At 55.4% G+C, this 17,571-nt stretch overlaps 1 protein-coding gene across 9 annotated transcripts in view; it reads left to right on the top strand.

Annotated features, from left to right (window-relative positions):
- Positions 1–17,571, top strand: part of ATP2B2 (ATPase plasma membrane Ca2+ transporting 2) — a 375,986-nt gene that overhangs the window by 342,701 nt on the left and 15,714 nt on the right. For all 9 annotated transcript variants that reach the window (XM_042236653.2, XM_042236651.2, XM_042236650.2 and 6 more), the window contains 5 exons: positions 8,015–8,194; positions 8,382–8,469; positions 10,871–10,977; positions 11,599–11,790; positions 16,793–17,006. In XM_042236653.2, the coding sequence (XP_042092587.1) occupies positions 8,015–8,194; positions 8,382–8,469; positions 10,871–10,977; positions 11,599–11,790; positions 16,793–17,006 (781 nt within the window). The remainder of the gene's footprint in view (positions 1–8,014; positions 8,195–8,381; positions 8,470–10,870; positions 10,978–11,598; positions 11,791–16,792; positions 17,007–17,571) is intronic.

Below are 17,571 nucleotides of genomic sequence, written 5' to 3'. Positions count from 1 at the left end.
AGTGAAACCTGAAGGTCACAGACGTGGCCTTTCACATTTAGGCAACAGGGAGGTGAGTCAAAACTGTGAGTTTGGCCATCAGACAGACCTGGGCTTCTGAGTCCCTCAGCTGTGTGACCTTGGGCCAGTTACATAACGTCTTTGAGCCTCCATATCCTCATCCGAAGACTGGGGATAAGAATAGTACTCTAAACACACACGCATGCCTCCTTCCTCCCACCCAGAGCCTAAAACAGCAAAGGCAGTTAGTGCCCCTGGCGTTTTGCCTACAGCCAGTACCCCTCCCTGGACACACGGTCTCCCTGGGGGAATGCCCGTTCATTACCAGCTACTAACGGGATTGGGCTTTGCTGTGATGTGTTACACCCTTACAGGGGACTGAGATGCACAGGGCACGAAGCTGGCCTGCGGCTTCCCGGGCCTCCCCGTCCCCAGAGCCCCCTCCCACGCCCATGCCCGAGCTCCTGCCTCATCACACTGAAGCAGGGTGGAAAGCGGCATTACTGGGTCGTGACCCCCAGTAATGAGAAATGTATTTTATGTCAGGACTCAGCAAACACACACGCTAAACCAAAATAGAACTCTCACAAACTAAGGTGATGCACTAAAGTATTTTCTCTTCTCTTCTATCGCTTCCTTTATGTTTTTAAACACTGGTCACCACCCACAAAACTGATTTCACAATCTACTAAAGGGGCAAGACTCAAGGTCTGAAAGGCTGATCTAGTCCAAACACCTTCCCACACCCCCAGTTTGCAGAAGCAAACGCGGAGACCCAAGCAGGGCCAGTGAGGTGCCCACAGTCTCGCTTAGTGAATCCAAGTTTCCTGCCTTCCTGCCTGGAGCCTCCTCCTGGGGGCCACAAAAATGAGAGGGCAGGTAGCTGTGGGTCAGGGGGCTGAGAAGAGGAGAGAGGGGTCCCTGCTGTTTACTGTTGACACGAAAAATATCCAGAGAAGCTGGCTTCAGGCGCAGACACTGGGAGGGGGTGTGGGCTTCCCAGGTTGACGCCAGTGGTAAAGAACCCACCTGCCAATGCAGGAGGCCTAAGAGACAGATTCGATCCCTATGTTTGAGAAGACCCCCTGGAGGAGGGCATGCAACCCACTCTGGTATTCTTGCCTGGGAAATCCCATGGACAGAGGAGCCTGGCGGGCTACAGTCCATGTCACAAAAAATGAAATGCAGCTGAAGCTACTTGGCATGCACGCATGCACGCTGTCCAGCCAGCAGGGCTGGGCGCACAGTCAGCCCACACTGGAGAAAGGGGGCCTGATCCCAACCCCAGCTCAGGCACTAGCAAGCCACTTCTCCTCTTCATGCCTCAGTCCCCTCATCTGTAAAGTGAGTGGTTGGCCTGGGGACTCCCCAGGTCCCCTTCTGAGCCAGCAGCCTGGGAGGCTTACCCTCAGTCAACACATCCTGTGGCGACCTTGTGCCTCCCCGGGGCTCATCCTGGGATGTGAATTTAGAAGCTGGAACTGTGCTGGAAGGAGGGAGCCCACTGGAGGGAAGTGGGTTCTCATCCCACCCCTGCTGCTCCTTCCCGTAAGACCTCCTGTACATCGCTGCCCTGGGCCTCAATTTCACCATCTGAACAATAAGGAAGTTAGGCGGCCACATGTGAGGGGCACGGTGGGGTTACTGGCGATGCTAGGGAAAGTGCTGAACCTCTTCACCTGTTGACTCAGCATCTCCCGTGAGGCGGGGGTGGGATGCAGGGCCTGAGGAAACCAGCAAGTGTGGGTTTTGATTTATTTGGGTACTTTAGGCTAGGTGATTTATGGAGGCAAATTCAACAGGTTCACCAGCACAGACAGGGTGCAGTAGCCCCCATGCCAGCCCCAGACCCGCAGTCCCCACCACAGAGGCAGCCGCAGCCACCAGCTTCTCAGGTTAGGGCCACGTGCGCGCGCTCCGTCACTCCAGTCAGCTCCAACTCTCTGCGACCCTATGGACTGTAGCCCACCAGGCTCCTCTGTCCATGGGATTTCCCAGGCAAGAATACTGGAGTGGGTTGCCGTGCCCTCCTCCAGGGGATCTTCCCCACCCAGGAATAGAACCCACGTCTCTTATGCCTCCTGCATTGGCAGGTGGGTTCTTTACCACTAGCTCCACCTGGGAAGCCCTCACCCTAACCTTTGGGAGGAATGTCTCTGCCTACGGTGAGAATGTCTGTAAAAGTTCCCAGGATAGCCGTGAGCCCGGCCGGAGTGAAGGGCCCCACCTGGACCACATCTCGGGTCCCACAAGCCTGGTCAGATTCGTTTGCAGTTGCTACAGGAAAAGAAACTCTGTGTCCCTCAGTTTCCCCATCAGGGAGAAACTCTCATTACCTTCCTCCCTTGAAAAGAGAAAGGACAGAACAGGTTAAAACAGGTTTGCCAACCACTCGACTCCCATCCCTAAGACACAACCGCAGTACATTTTCCAAGGCTGATGGAAGCCAGTGAGGATAAAGCTGTCAGGAGAGCCATGGCTGGAGCTTTGCCGTGTTATCCGGGGGCGTTTGGAGCCCTTGGAGTCACAGACGACTGCTGTCACCAGAAACAACAGATGTTTTAAAGCCTTTATTTAATGAAAACAGGAAGCGCCCATTTCCTGGCTGGTTTTCCTCAGAGAGAAATATCGAGGATAATTTTAGTGAAAGAAGGAATTTTTTTTTTTTTTTTACAGTTATTGTATCTATGGGGAAAGCACATTTCAACCAGATTGATGCCTCTAGGGCTTGAGTCTTTATCCTCTCTGTATCCTCCGTGCCCAGAACAGTTCGATGTTCCTTAGCTGTGCGTCGCATAAATGAACGAGTGAGGTGATAACAGGAAGGGCTGAGCAGCTGCAGGAGGCATCCCATTGAGTCAGAGGGGCCAAGGATGGCTCCTGAGTGGAGAACGTTTCATGTGCAGGATGGCAAAGATCTGTGGGCACAGAGATTCAGGGCGAGAGGGCGTCCCTGGTGGAGGGGACCACATGGGCAAAGGCAAGGAGGCGGGATGGGATGCTGGGTGTTTGGAGACTCTTGAAAACCCCAGATGGGTTGCTTTTCCTTTTAAAAAAAAAAATCTTTTTTTTTAGGTAGACCATTTTTAAGGTCCTTATTGATTGTTACAATATTGGTTCTGTTTTATGATTGGGGGTGTTTTTTTTTTGGGCCATGAGGCATGTGGTATCCTAGCTCCCCAACCAGAGATTGAACCCACACCCCCTGCATTGGCAGGCCAAGTCTTAACCACTGGACCACCACAGAAGTCCCCCTCAGGTTGAGTTTATGAGAGAACAGGTTGAGGAGGGAGCTTGGAGCTGAATTGGGAGAGTTTGCACGTACCCGTCCACATCCTCTCACATGGGTCAGCCTTCGAGGGACTTGAGCGCAGAGGTGCTTCATGATAACCCTCACTGACTGAGCGCCTGCCCTGTGCCCAGGCCTCTGCGAGGGTTCTGAGCAGCCGGCAGCCTCCGCCTGCAGACCCACGGCCTAGTGAAGTGAAGTGAAGTGAAGTGAAGGGTGAGGGGAAATGTAGATGCTTGCTTGGTGCATGAGAGTGTGAAACCAGACAGGACTGAATACGGCAAGGATGTCCAGTGTGGGGGGCACTGCTCAGAAAGGAAGCAGAGTATATCCCACAGTGGCCAGGGGTTTCCAGATCTGTCCCCAGTCCCTGCCCCCAGTCAAGGCAGGTCAAAGACTCCTAATATACCTGACCCAAGAGCCATGGTGCGGCACCCACCCCATCCCACCACCCCAAGCACCTGTTCCCCCATGTGCTCCAGGTGCCCGCAGCACCCCACCCCCACATCTGCACCCTCGCTCTGCACCCCCTTCACCCCTCTGGAGCAGAAAGACCAGACAAGGACGCCTGGGGTGAGGCATCTCGCCAGCCTCCCCCACCCCCTCATCACCAGCAGGCACTGGCCCTGAGCTTCTTTGCAGGTCACAGACTTCTGCAGCTGCAGTGAAGGATGGAAACTATGGTCCCATTTTACAGATGAGGAAACCAAGGCTCAGTGGGGAGCCTGGGCAAAGCCCAGCTCAGCCTTTCGGTCCCTGAGCCCTCTCTCCCCAAAGCAGAGGTGCCTCCACGGCACAGAGAAAAGTGTGGGGGCCATAAGAATTAACCTCCTCCTTTTTTCCCAGTCTGGCTTGTTGGGGTGAAGCTCAGATAGTAGGGATTCCACGCAGGCAAATTTCAGCTCCCTGAGACCATCTTGAAAGCAGAAGTCCTTCTGAAATGTGGTACCATCACCTCATTCCCAGCTGAGAACTTGCCATGGCTCCCAGGCCTGAAGGAGCGAGGCCCTGGTTCCCAGACCTTTGGGCCTCCAGCCCGTCTCTGGCTCCATGGCCACCGGCCGGCCCCTGCCTCTCACCCGCCCTGGGCGTCAGCCCCCAGACCACCTGCAGCACCGTCTGCAGCACCCTCCCTCCCTCCGCCTGCACACCTCGTGGGCAGTTCTCTGAAGCCAGGACCGCAGTGAAGTGGTCGTCTCTGCAGCCCCAGCATGGGCACAGAGCCAGGCGTCCAAGCCTTAGTTCAGTTCAGTTCAGTTCAGTTCAGTTCAGTCGCTCAGTCGTGTCCGACTCTTTGCAACCCCATGAATTCCAGCACACCAGGCCTCCCTGTCCATCACCAACTCCCGGAGTTCACTCAGACTCACGTCCATAGAGTTGGTGATGCCATCCAGCCATCTCATCCTCTGTCGTCCCCTTTTCCTCCGGCCCTCAATCCCTCCCAGCATGAGTCTTTTCCAATGAGTCAACTCTTCGCATGAGGTGGCCAAAGTACTGGAGTTTCAGCTTCAGCATCATTCCTTCCAAAGAAATCCCAGGGCTGATCTCCTTCAGAATGGACTAGTTGGATCTCCTTGCAGTCCAAGGGACTCTCAAGAGTCTTCTCCAACACCACAGTTCAAAAGCATCAATTCTTTGGTGCTCAGCTTTCTTCACAGTCCAACTCTCACATCCATACCTGACCACAGGAAAAACCATAGCCTTGACTAGATGGACCTTTGTTGGCAAAGCAATGTCTCTGCTTCTGGGAAAAAAATAAAGTCTGACACTGTTTCCACTGTTTCCCCATCTGTTTCCCATGAAGTGATGGGACCAGATGCCATGATCTTAGTTTTCTGAATGTTGAGCTTTAAGCCTTAGATGCTGCTGCTGCTAAGTTGCTTCAGTCGTGTCCGGCTCTGTGTGACCCCATAGACAGCAGCCCACCAGGCTCCCCCATCCCTGGGATTCTCCAGGCAAGAACACTGGAGTGGGTTGCCATTTCCTTCTCCAATGCATGAAAGTGAAAGGTGAAAGTGAAGTCGCTCAGTCATGTCCAACTCTCAGCGACCCCATGGACTGCAGCCCATCAGGCTCCTCCATCCATGGGATTCTCCAGGCAAGAGTACTGGAGTGGGGTGCCATTGCCTTCTCCAAAGCCTTAGTTAGTGTTGGCTAAAAAGAGGCAGTTTGAGCATCCCCTCCTCCAGCAAGCTCTCCCAGACTTCTCCTCCCCACACTTGTTTCTTAAGCAACAGTGTCCACCTCTGTGCTCCCCGAGCCCTCTGTACAGATCTTTACTGAAGAGTCTATCTCTGTACAAGAGAATGGGTCTGACCTAGAGTTGTTGTTAGTCACTCAGTTGTATCTGACTCTTTTGCAGCCCCATGGACTGGAGCCCACCAGGTTTCTCTGTCCATGAGATTTTCCAGGCAAGAAAACAGGAGTGTGTAACTGCTCTTTTATCTGAAAAAAGGATTATGTGAAAAGATATAATAAACTTGCTCTACCGTGGGGCAGTCAGCCTTAGAAGGGGTGAGCACCCTGTCAACAGAGGCATGTAAGCAGAGGGGATGCCTGGGAGTGGATCTAGGCAATTAGCAGAGGGTCAGAGTCACCACCTAGAGTCCCTTCCAACTCCAAGTGCCTCTGAAACAACAAAACCTAAATTACTCCTTTCGGGGCAGGAAACAGATAAAGGTATGTTTTCCCAAAAGGACAGTGGCTTTTTCGTGTCCTCTGGGGCAGGAGACAGCGGAGGGCCGCAGCCGGGTTACAGCCGTCGTGAGGACATCGGTAAATTATGTAAACGGGATCTCGGACCTCCCACATCCCCACTCCCTCCAGCTCTATAAAAAGAGGTCACGTCTGCTCACGTGAGCAGGCGCCTTGCTCACGTGGCCCCAAGCCCTGAGTGGGCACCAAAAGCCTCCTCCCCATACGCTGGGAATACACCCAGAGGCGGCCCCTGGTCAGCGTGTCCCGCTCCAGCCCTTCAAAGGATGGAGAGCACTCCCTGTCACCACTGGCTTCTTAGAGAACTCAGGGGGCTGGAGCGGCCTCCCCAGGCTTGACCTGGACCCTGCCTCTCCTGGGGGTTTGTTTCTCCCTCCACTGCAGGATGGGGGCTTCCCAGGTGGCTCAGTGGTAAAGAATCCGCCTGCCCATGCCAGAGACGCGGGTTCAATCCCTGGGTTGGGAAGATCCCCTGGAGGAGGGAATGGCCGCCCACTCTAGATCCCTTGCCTGGGAAATCCCATGGACCGAGGAGCCTGGTGGGCTAAAGTCCACGGAGTCACAGAGTCAGGCATGACTGAGCTCCTGAATAGCAACAACAATGTCTTTGAATTCTCTCAGCAGTGACTTGTCAGGGTAGGCAGGGGTGAAAGTGAGTTCTCAGAGCCAGGATGTGCAAGAGGAGGGGGTGTGGGATTCGATTGCCAGGTCTGAGATTCGAAAGTACGTCGGTCATTCAGCAGAGCTGGGTTGTCTGCCCTCGACATGTCCTCTCCCACTGAAGGACGTTCAGCAGCAAATATTGCTTTACTATTGTGCGATCTGTCACTGCCCATGGGTAAGAATCACTTGTTCAGTTGATCTGAGCCATGTATAAAGGGCCACAGCAGCTCCAGGCTGGTTTGTTAAAATACTTGTGTATTTATGTTATTTTTGTCTGCACTGAGTCTTCACTGCTGCTTGCTTTTCTGGTTGCGGCGAGTGGGGGCTGCTCTCTCCTTGCGGTGAGCTGGCTCCTCATTGCGGTGGCTTCTCTTGTTGCAGAGCACGGGTTCTAGGTGTGTGGGTTCGGTAGTTGAGACTTGAGGGACCTAGGGTGCTGGCTCAGTGGCTGTGGTGCCGGGGTTTAGTTGCCCCATGGCATGTGGAATCTTACTGGACCAGAGATCGAACCCATGTCCCCTGCATTACACGGCAGATTCTTAACCACTGGGGAAGCTCCCAGGCTGGCTTTTGCATCCTAATTGCTGGACAGATCCAGAGCTCTGCATAGGTGGGGTGGGGAGTCGGGGTGGAGAAGGGATTCGAGGGCAGAGTTGGGAGACTTGCTGGCTTTTGGTTGGCTGGGTCTGCTCTGGCCTAAGTGGCCCAGATGTCAGTCTGTCATTACAACAAGGGCAGTAGGCAGTCCTTATTCTCCCAGGGGGATGTCATGTTTTACATGAAGCCTTATCATTTGCGTTTATCTAAGCCAGTGTCACACTATGTAAATAATATGCCCTAAAATGCAATGTTCTTCCCCTGGCCACCCCACAAAAAAAACAAACCCAAAGTACACAAACGTATTTCACATGGCATTTGCAGGAATTGTGCCTGTGGGTAAAGCAGGGACAATATCCTGTGCAGTAATGCAGTGTTCTGTGCTCCTGCCTGGGACCATATCTGAGAGGGTGTTTAGTGCAGTGTTTCTTAAAGTTCTTGTCCAGGTCAGAACAGTCAATGGTGTCATCTTAGGATGCACTGTCACAGTTGATAGGTGACGGCTGTCAGGGACACTGCAGAAAAGAATTGTGAGACCACATCAGGGTTTAACCAGAATGTGCTGGGATCGATTAGCAATGCCTGCCATGGGCAGAGGAAGGGAGGATATGGTCTGTGTGCCATCCGTATCTCCCGGTCATCTAGACCCCTTATCACAGTGCCACCTGTGAACAGGCTCTGGGACCCATGAAGGCAGGGAGGGCCTACCCGAGGTGCTGTCTGCTCCATGGCCCCTGCCCTTCATCCCAGGTCCCGGAAGCCATCCGCAAGTGCCAGCGAGCAGGCATCACTGTCCGCATGGTCACCGGTGACAACATCAACACAGCGCGGGCCATCGCCATCAAGTGTGGCATCATCCATCCTGGGGAGGACTTCCTGTGCCTTGAGGGCAAGGAGTTCAACCGAAGGATCCGCAACGAGAAAGGGGAGGTACGTGGCCCAGCGCAAAGGGTCCTCGGAGGGCTGGGCCCGGATGGGGGCCAGGAGGCATGGGCGTGCATGATAGCCAGCCAGTATGCCGCTCAGAGCCCAGTGGTCTAGGCAAGTCCCCTCCCTTATCTGGGGCTCGGTTTCTCTCTTGACCCCACCGACCTGCCCCTCCCCCATCCCTTTCCAGATTGAACAAGAGCGGATCGATAAGATCTGGCCAAAGCTGAGGGTGCTGGCTCGCTCCTCGCCCACGGACAAGCATACCCTGGTCAAAGGTAAGACCTGGGTGGGCCCGGGCAGTGCTGAGGTCCAGGCACCAGGCCTCTAGGGCTTTCCTGTCCTAGCGCCTTAAGCTTCTTTCCAGGATGACAGAGGTTCCCGCCTGGAACTCCTCATACCTGGGGACGCCCTAGGAGGCCGGCCAAGGGCCCCAGCGGCATGAGGAGGTGGTGGGCCTTTGCCCTAGGTCCCCCCTCCCATGGGCAGCAATGGGACTGAGGGCTGAGGATCCCACCGACAAGCTGATTTGGGTGGCGTGTCTTGGTTAATGTTCAGTTTGAATGACTGGATACAGACCCTGCTGTTCCCATTTGATGCTGCCTTAACCACTGGGTCTGACACGCAGCCCACTTCCTTTGCGTATGTTCCCAGTCTGGCCCCACACCTTGTGAGTCTGAGAGCTTTGGCCTGCCTGGTCTCTAAGGACGCTGTCCCATGTGTGTGAGCAGGACCCCGGGCATGGGCTGCCCTGGGAACAGTGATCTGAGACAGGAGGCCCAAAACCAGTGTCCTTCTTCCCTGACTCCTTCCAGGGGGAGGACACACCCCTCGCTGAGCCCATCTCGCTGGCCACATGCAGGGCACTTTCAGAGTCACACAGGCCTGAGTTAAAACCCTGGCTCTGCCCCCTGTCCTGCTCTGTGGCCTTTGGCAAGTGTCCAGCCCCGGGACTCAATTTTTCCATCTGTTGAATGGCCATAAGGGGAAGTTTTCTGACTAAGGTCAGCCATAGGGCATCTTAGATTCGTCTTCCAAAAGGTGCTGCCCAAAGACTCCAATGGAGGCAGACCTGGCCTTAGAAACACTGAGCCCCGAACTACAGGAGACCCCCCAACCCAGCTCCAATTTTATTCAATCACTTATTCATTCATTCACTCATTCTCTTGACAAATGTTTACTGAGTATCTACTGTGTGTCAGGCCCATCTCTTGGCCGGCGTGGCCCTTCCCTCTTGGATTTCATGGCCAGGTCTCACCCAGTAGAAACTGAATAGGTTGTTTCCCTGCACAGAAGCCACAGCGGTGGAAGAGGAGGCTGCCTGGGGCCCCCTGCTGGCCTCTCACTCTACCTGGGGTTGCTGTCAGATCACAGGCTGTGGGATGGGGTTCAGGGGATGGACCTGTGTTTCAGGCAGGACAGGGAACCACACTGTGGAAGCCCAGAGAAGATATCCAGGCACTTTCAAGGGGTGGGAGGAAGTTCATTGGCTGGCCTGGGGCCTCCAGTGAGAGAGGGAGACAAGAGGAAGGGGCTGGAGAAGGGAGTCCCAGCCTCAGATTGCACGGGGCCTTGAACACGCAGTGGTGACCTGCACTGCTAGCCCAGGTGGTGAGCTGCAGGAGGGCCTTGATGGAGAAGCGGTGTTTTAGACATCTCCCTCCCTGCTGCTGAGTGGAGAGCAGCCTGGAAATGGAGGGACCGCTGGGATGGTCCAGGTGTGAGAGGGGATGCCAGGGTCGGGCTGGGGACAGTGCAGGTGTGCTGGGAGTGGGTAGGTCTAAGAGCTCTCTGTGGAGGGGACAGGCCTGGCCTGGATGGGGTGGAGGAAGAGGGGAGATGGGAGTCCAGGACTGCTCGGTGTGTTCCTGCCTGAGAGCCTGCTGCGAAGTTTACAGGGGGCAGCTGGGTGTTGGGAGGCGCACAAGAAGGGACAGATTTGAGGGGAAACGGATGCACGTGGTTTAGGAGGCTGGGCTGGAGGCCCTCTGACATCCCAGTGGAGGTGTCCATGGAGTCAGGGCTCAGGAGAGAGGCCAGGCCCCGCTGAAGGTAAAGGTGGCGCCTGTATGCCCCAAGGGGGTGGAACTAGAGGAGCCGCCAAACCCAGGGAACTCCCACCTGAGCGGCAGGCAGAGGCGACTTCTTTCCCCCATCCTGCTCCTCTGGACCTCGCTCACTCAGTGACGCGAGCCACATGTCGTCTGTTCACTGCTACCTGCTGAAGGTTTTATTAAGGATGAGTATCTAGAGAGTGGTCATTAGCAGATGGCAGAGCCCAGGCCTCCTCAGGTGTGACTGGCCCCCCGCCCCAAGCACAAGATGCTGGCGGAGCAGATGGGTGGCCCCCTGGCCAAACCTGGCTCCCCTGGAGAACAGAGAGGCCCCTGGGGTTAGGACAGGGAGGTGAGTTTGGCCAGGGTGGTCACTGCTGTGGCCATGGGCTGCAGAGAGCAAAGAGGACGCGGGAGAGGCAGCAGGCCCCGACGAAGGGGTGTTGGTTGCAGCCAGCACTGGGCTAAGGGGCCGCGTGTCCCCTGCAGGTGCTGGGAGCTGGGATGAAGCTTGACGGAGTCAGGGGGGTGGCAGGGCAGGGGCCAGAGAGGAGATTGTGCCAGCCTGGGCCCCCATCCCCAGGAGGGTCCCAGGGCCCTGAGCACACGCCCACCCCGCCCACAGGCATCATCGACAGCACGCACACGGAGCAGCGGCAGGTGGTGGCCGTGACGGGGGACGGCACCAATGACGGGCCTGCACTCAAGAAGGCCGACGTGGGCTTCGCCATGGTAGGAGCGCGCGGGGGCTGGGCCAGCAGCTGGCAGGAGCCCGCAGGCAGGGGCTAAGGGGGACGCGCGGACCGCCAGCTTCCAGCAGGGGGATGCAGGAACCCCGGTGCTCACTCCACTCACCCTCTGTCCACCTGACGCTCCCAGAGGTCCTGACACTGAGCTTGGCCTCAGGAAGGGAGGAGAGAGCTTCGTGCAGCGATGGGTCTGGGGAAGGGAAGGGATAGAGTGGAAGGGCCCCCTTCCAGAAGGCAGAGGTTGGCCTCAAGGCTGGGTCTTGAGGAGCAGGGGTGGTGTGTGTGTGTGTGTGCACATGCATGTACACGTGTGTGTCCAGTGTGGTGCCTGGGTTCCTGGGCCAGCTGGACTCTGTCCCTGGGAGAGGCAGCCTCCTGTCTCCCTGCAGCCAAGGGCTGACCAGCCTTGCTTGGGGAGGAGAGGGCAGGTGTTCCGAGGCCTGGCCGCTCCCAGCAATCACGTGGGCAGACACGCTCCCGTTTGGTCTGCAGTGCTGGGGATTCATGCGTCTGTGGGGGCGGTGGTCGGGGGGTGAGGATGGTGCTGCTAGAGCCGCTCGCCTCTCCGGTCGCCCCAGCCAGGCTCCTGTCCCCATCCCCACAGGGCATCGCAGGCACGGACGTGGCCAAGGAGGCCTCGGACATCATCCTGACGGACGACAACTTCAGCAGCATCGTCAAGGCGGTGATGTGGGGCCGCAACGTCTACGACAGCATCTCCAAGTTCCTGCAGTTCCAGCTGACTGTCAATGTGGTGGCCGTGATCGTGGCCTTCACGGGTGCCTGCATCACGCAGGTGGGTCCTCCAGGGGTGGGCGAGGTGGGGTAGATGAAGCCCGGGGGAGGACGGGCACCACCCACAGGGGCTGTCCCAGATTGTCACAGCTCCATGCCGAGGGACAGGAACCGCATCACAGAGCCACCCACGTAGGCACCAGCCACACAGAGTGCAGGAAAGGAGGCTCAGAGAGGTGGCAGGACTAGCCCAAGGTCAGCCAGCCAGTGGAGATACCAGCCCTTGTTCCAGGAGGCAGGAGAGGGACCCTCCAGGGAGGCAGGGCCCCTGGCCATGTAAAGGGGCAGAGAGAGGCCGGCACCAGACAGGCAGCCAGCTGGCATCACGGAGCTGGTGCAGCCCTGGGAGCCCCAGCTCTGGCGTGGAGTGCGTCAGGGGAGGCCTGGGTGCCTGGGTTCCTGGGCTGGGTGGACTTGGTCACGGGGAGAGCAGGAGTTGGCCCCACCTTTACAGCCAGATCTCTAGCAGCCCAATGTCCTGGGCCCCGTGGAGCTGACAGGCAGGTCCCAGCCCCTGCAGCCTCATTGTTTCCTCACTCACCTCCTGCGATGGGAACTGTGTTGATCCCTGTTTCACAGCGGCAGAAACTGAGGCTCAGTAGATGGGCCAGCCAGGTGCCTGCCATTGCTCCCGCAGCCTCCTGCCTCCTTGTGGTCAAGGGCTGACCAGCCTCGCTTGGGAAGGAGAGGGAAGGCCTCTCCCAGCAACCATGTGGGCAGACAAGCTCCTGCCCACAGGAGCCCCCAGAAGCCCAGAGGCTCTGGAGGACAGAGAGGCCCGTGGGGTACCTGCCCAGTTCAGTTCAGTTCAGTTCAGTCACTCAGTCGTGTCCAACTCTTTGTGACCCCGTGGACTGCAGCATGCCAGGCCTCCCTGTCTATCACCAACTGCTGGAGTTTACTCAAACTCATGTCCATTGAGTTGGTGATACTATCCAACCATCTCATCCTCTGTCGTCCCCTTCTTCTGCCTTCAATCTTTCCTAGCATCAGAGTCTTTTCTAATGAATCAGTTCTTTGCATCAGGTGGCCAAAGTATTAGAATTTCAGCTTCAGCATCAGTCCTTCCAAAGAGTATTCAGGACTGATTTCCTTTAGGATGGACTGGTTGGATCTCCTTGCAGTCCAAGGGACTCTCAAGAGTCTTGTCCAACACCACAGTTCAAAAGCATCAATTCTTTGGCGCTCAGCTTTCTTTATTGTCCAGCTCTCACATCCATACATGACTATCGGAAAACTGGAAAAACCATAGCTTTGACTAGACAGACCTTTGGGAGCCCATTCCAGTACTCTTGCCTGGAGAATCCCATGGATGGAGGAGCCTGGTAGGCTGCAGTCCATGGGGTCGCTAAGAGTCGGACACGACTGAGTGACTTCACTTTCACTTTTCACTTTCATGCATTGGAGAAGGAAATGGCAACCCACTCCAGTATTCTTGCCTGGAGAATCCCAGGGACAGGGGAGCCTGGTGGGCTGCTGTCTATGGGGTAGCACAGATTCGGACACAACTGAAGCGACTTAGCAGCAGCAGCAGCAGCAGTACCTCTGTCCTGAAGAGCTGTGTGGCCCAGGGAATGCTGTTCCCTCTGTTGCATTCTGAGCCCTTGAGGACGCAAATGGCAGCTCCCAACACCCCAACCCTGAGAGTGAGAGCCCAGGGTGGAGGGTGGCTGGAGCGGAGGTGGGGAGGGGGTGTCCCTTCTGCTCACCAGGCCCTTCTCTCCTGCTCTGTGGACAAGAGGCTCCCTCTAGTGATGGCTGAGGGAGGAACAGCCACTCACACCAAGTTTCTTGGAAACCAGCTGGTGTCACACGGGGAAACTGAGGTGCCGAAGGGACTGTGTTTGCCTGAGGTCTTGGATTGAGTTGGTGGCAGAGCTGTGAAGGCCTTGGTGAGGACAGGGGGACCCTGACCCCATGGTGCATGTAATTAGAGGAGGCTGATGGGCAGGAAGAAGCTGAGGGGAATGGGGAGCATGACTTAGCTGGGGCAGAGGTGGGAGGGGTGGCCTGGGGGAGGGGAGGTGATAAATATCTAGGAGGTGAATGAGGTGTGAGGTGTAGGCGGTGGGGCCTCAGGAGCCACACTGAGAGGACCATGGGGGCAGGGAACAGCCCACCCTAGGCTGTTAGGTGTACAGGGCCTGTGAGCTTCCTGGAGGAGGTGTCCCATGTGGGCGAGGCTGCAGCCACAGGGCCAGGTCTGGGCTGGAGGGATGGTGATGTGGGGAGAGGTAAGCAAATGCATCAGGGCGGCAGGGCTGAGGAATGGGCCACAGGGAACACAAATATAAAAGGTAAGGGAAGAAGGAGCTGGAGAAGGAGGAATCAGACAGAAGGGTGCTCAGAGAAGGGTCAGGGTGCAGTCAGATTCCTCGAGGTTCAGTGAGACGAGCCTGGAAAATTATGCCTCAGTCTGTGACAAGAAAGCTGGTGCTGCCCTTGGGGAAAGGCATCTTGGGGGGTGTGCAGGTGTGAGGATAGGGTGGGGGACAAAGGATGGGGTCTACACGCCTTCAGGCAGCATAGACCACAGGATAGTACTGTGCACAGAAGCGTAGGAATATGTGATCCCAGACTCAGCCGGGGAGACACGTGGAAGGATCCACCCCAGAATGCGGATGGCAGGAAACCCATAGTGGTGAGATCCTTGATGAGGTTTGGCTTCCTCTGTTCCTTACTTGCCCAGAGTTTCTACCAGGAAAACTTTTTTTTTTTTTTTTTTGGTGGAGTTATTGAGACATACAGTACTTGCTTCAAGTAACGGTAAAAGGTGAAGAGAAATTGGGTGGTGGTGAAGAGAAATGGCATGGACCTAACAGAAGCAGAAGATATTAAGAAGAGGTGGCAAGAATACACAGAAGAACTGTACAAAAAGATCTTCATGACCCAAATAATCACGGTGGTGTGATCACTCACCTAAAGCCAGACATCCTGGAATGTGAAATCAAGTGGGCCTTAGAGAGCATCACTATGAACAAAACTAGTGGAGGTGATGGAATTCCAGTTGAGCTGTTTCAAATCCTGGAAGATGATGCTGTGAAAGTGCTGCACTCAATATGCCAGCAAATTTGGAAAACTCAGCAGTGGCCACAGGACTGGAAAAGGTCAGTTTTCATTCCAATCCCAAAGAAAGGCAATGCCAAAGAATGCTCAAACTACCGCACAACTGCACTCATCTCACACGCTAGTAAAGTAATGCTCAAAATTCTCCAAGCCAGACTTCAGCAATACGTGAACCATTAACTCCCTGATGTTCAAGCTGGTTTTAGAAAAGGCAGAGGAACCAGAGCTCAAATTGCCAACATCCGCTGGATCATGGAAAAAGCAAGAGAGTTCCAGAAAAACATCTATTTCTGCTTGATTGACTATGCCAAAGCCTTTGACTATGTGGATCACAATAAACTGTGGAAAATTCTGAAAGAGATGGGAATACAGACCACCTGACCTGCCTCTTGAGAAACCTATATGCAGGTCAGGAAGCAACCGTTAGAACAGGACATGGAACAACAGACTGGCTCCAAACAAGAAAAGGAGTATATCAAGGCTGTATATTGGCACCCTGCTTATTTAACTTCTATGCAGAGTACATCATGAGAAACACTGGGCTGGAAGAAGCACAAGCTGGAATCAAGATTGTCAGGAGAAATATCAATCACCTCAGATATGCAGATGACACCACCCTTATGGCAGAAAGTGAAGAGGAACTAAAAGCCTCTTGATGAAAGTGAAAGAGGAGAGTGAAAAAGTTGGCTTAAAGCTCAACATTCAGAAAATGAAGATCATGGCATCTGGTCCCATCACTCCATGGGAAATAGATGGGGAAACAGTGGGAACAGTGTCAGACTTTATTTTGGGGTGGTCCAAAATCGCAGCAGATGGTGATTGCAGCCATGAAATTAAGACACTTACTCCTTAGAAGGAAAGTTATGACCAACCTAGATAGCATATTGAAAAGCAGAGACATTACTTTGCCAACAAAGGTCCGTCTAGTCAACGCTGTGGTTTTTCCAGTGGTCATGTATGGATGTGAGAGTTGAACTGTGAAGAAAGCTGAGTGCCAAAGAATTGATGCTTTTGAACTGTGGTGTTGGAGAAGACTCTTGAGAGTCTCTTGGACTGCAAGGAGATCCAACCAGTCCATTCTGAAGGAGATCAGTCCTAGGTGTTCTTTGGAAGGAATGATGCTAAAGCTGAAACTCCAGTACTTTGGCCACCTCATGCGAAGAGTTGACTCATTGGAAAAGACTCTGATGCTGGGAGGGATTGGGGGCAGGAGGAGAAGGGGACGACAGAGGATGAGATAGCTGGATGGCATCACTGACTCGATGGACGTGAGTTTGAGCGAACTCCGGGAGTTGGTGATGGACAGGGAGGCCTGGCGTGCTGCGATTCATGGGGTCGGAAAGAGTCGGACACGACTAATCGACTGAACTGAACTGAACTGAAAGAGAAATTGGATGGTAGTGAAAAGGGGGCAGGGTGCCAGGCATTGTTTGTGAGACAGGAGAAGCCCGAGTCATTGACTCACTGATGGTTGAGGGGAAAGAGGCAGCAGGAAGCAGGGGAGCTGGGGTCTGTGTGGAAGATGCTTGTGGGGGCTCTTGACCTGAGCCTGGATGAGAGACATGGCCAGTGGGGGCTGGAGGGCAGGAGTGCAGATGGCGGGGGTGTGGCTATATTGACAAAGCGCTGGGTGTGGAAGTGGTGGCCAGGATGCCTGGGGCTTGATTTTTCTCCCTGGGGGAGAAGACAGCGCTGAGCTGGGTAGGGCTGGGTGGTTCTCCACGGAAGGCCTCGCAAACCTACTCAGCACCCACTCTGGAACCCTGGGGTGGGCTGGCCAGCCAAGGGAGACACACTGGCAGAGCCGGCCTCAAGGGGAGCTGTGTACACCCTGGCGATGAGCCCCACGCCAGGCACATCAGGGCAGTGGGTGGCCAACCTCCCATGATGAATATCTGGGAGCTATTCATCACTACCGTCTCACCCGTGGTTCCCAGGACTCCCCGCTGAAGGCTGTGCAGATGCTCTGGGTGAACCTCATCATGGACACGTTTGCCTCCCTGGCGCTGGCCACTGAGCCACCCACCGAGACCCTGCTCCTGAGGAAGCCGTATGGCCGCAACAAGCCCCTCATCTCTCGGACCATGATGAAGAACATCCTGGGCCATGCCGTCTACCAGCTCACCCTCATCTTCACCCTGCTCTTCGTCGGTGAGTCCCCTGCCTTGCCCACCCAGGACTCCATGGCCCAGACCCGGCCGCTCTGGACTCCCAGTCACCCGCCTGTTTGCTGAGGAGGTAATGGGGACCCAGAGAGGTGAAGTTAGTGGCTTGGGGTCACACAGCAAATCTTGGGTAGAGCCAGGCCCTGGCCCAGGTCTGACAACCCCAAAGACTAGGCTTTTTCCTCTGATGACAGCTCTGGACACTGTGTATACACTGCGCAAGGCAGGGCTTCATGCCAGCCCCCCAGGAGCCTGAGACACCAGGGGGAGTGACCGGCCCCTGCTCTCATCTCTCCCACACTTGACCTTGCCCCGTAGAAGGCTCCTCACCAAGGCCTCCTGGAGAAGAGCCACACACCTGCCTATAAGCCAGCTGTTTTCTTGGGCACCTGTGCCACCACCCCCATGACAAAGAGGCACCAGGGACAGAGAGGGGAGGTGACTTGCCCGAGGACATGCAGCCAGCCTGAGGGGGCACCTGGGCTGAGAAGAGACCTGGCTGGAACTCAGATTGGCCTGGCTTCCAGGGTGCTTCCAAGGTGATCTGACCC

This window comes from Ovis aries, chromosome 19 (genome assembly GCF_016772045.2).
Source record: "Ovis aries strain OAR_USU_Benz2616 breed Rambouillet chromosome 19, ARS-UI_Ramb_v3.0, whole genome shotgun sequence".
Taxonomy (NCBI): Eukaryota; Metazoa; Chordata; class Mammalia; order Artiodactyla; family Bovidae; genus Ovis; species Ovis aries.
Note: the sequence above shows the minus strand (reverse complement) of the source record. Positions and strands in the feature narration are given on the sequence as shown.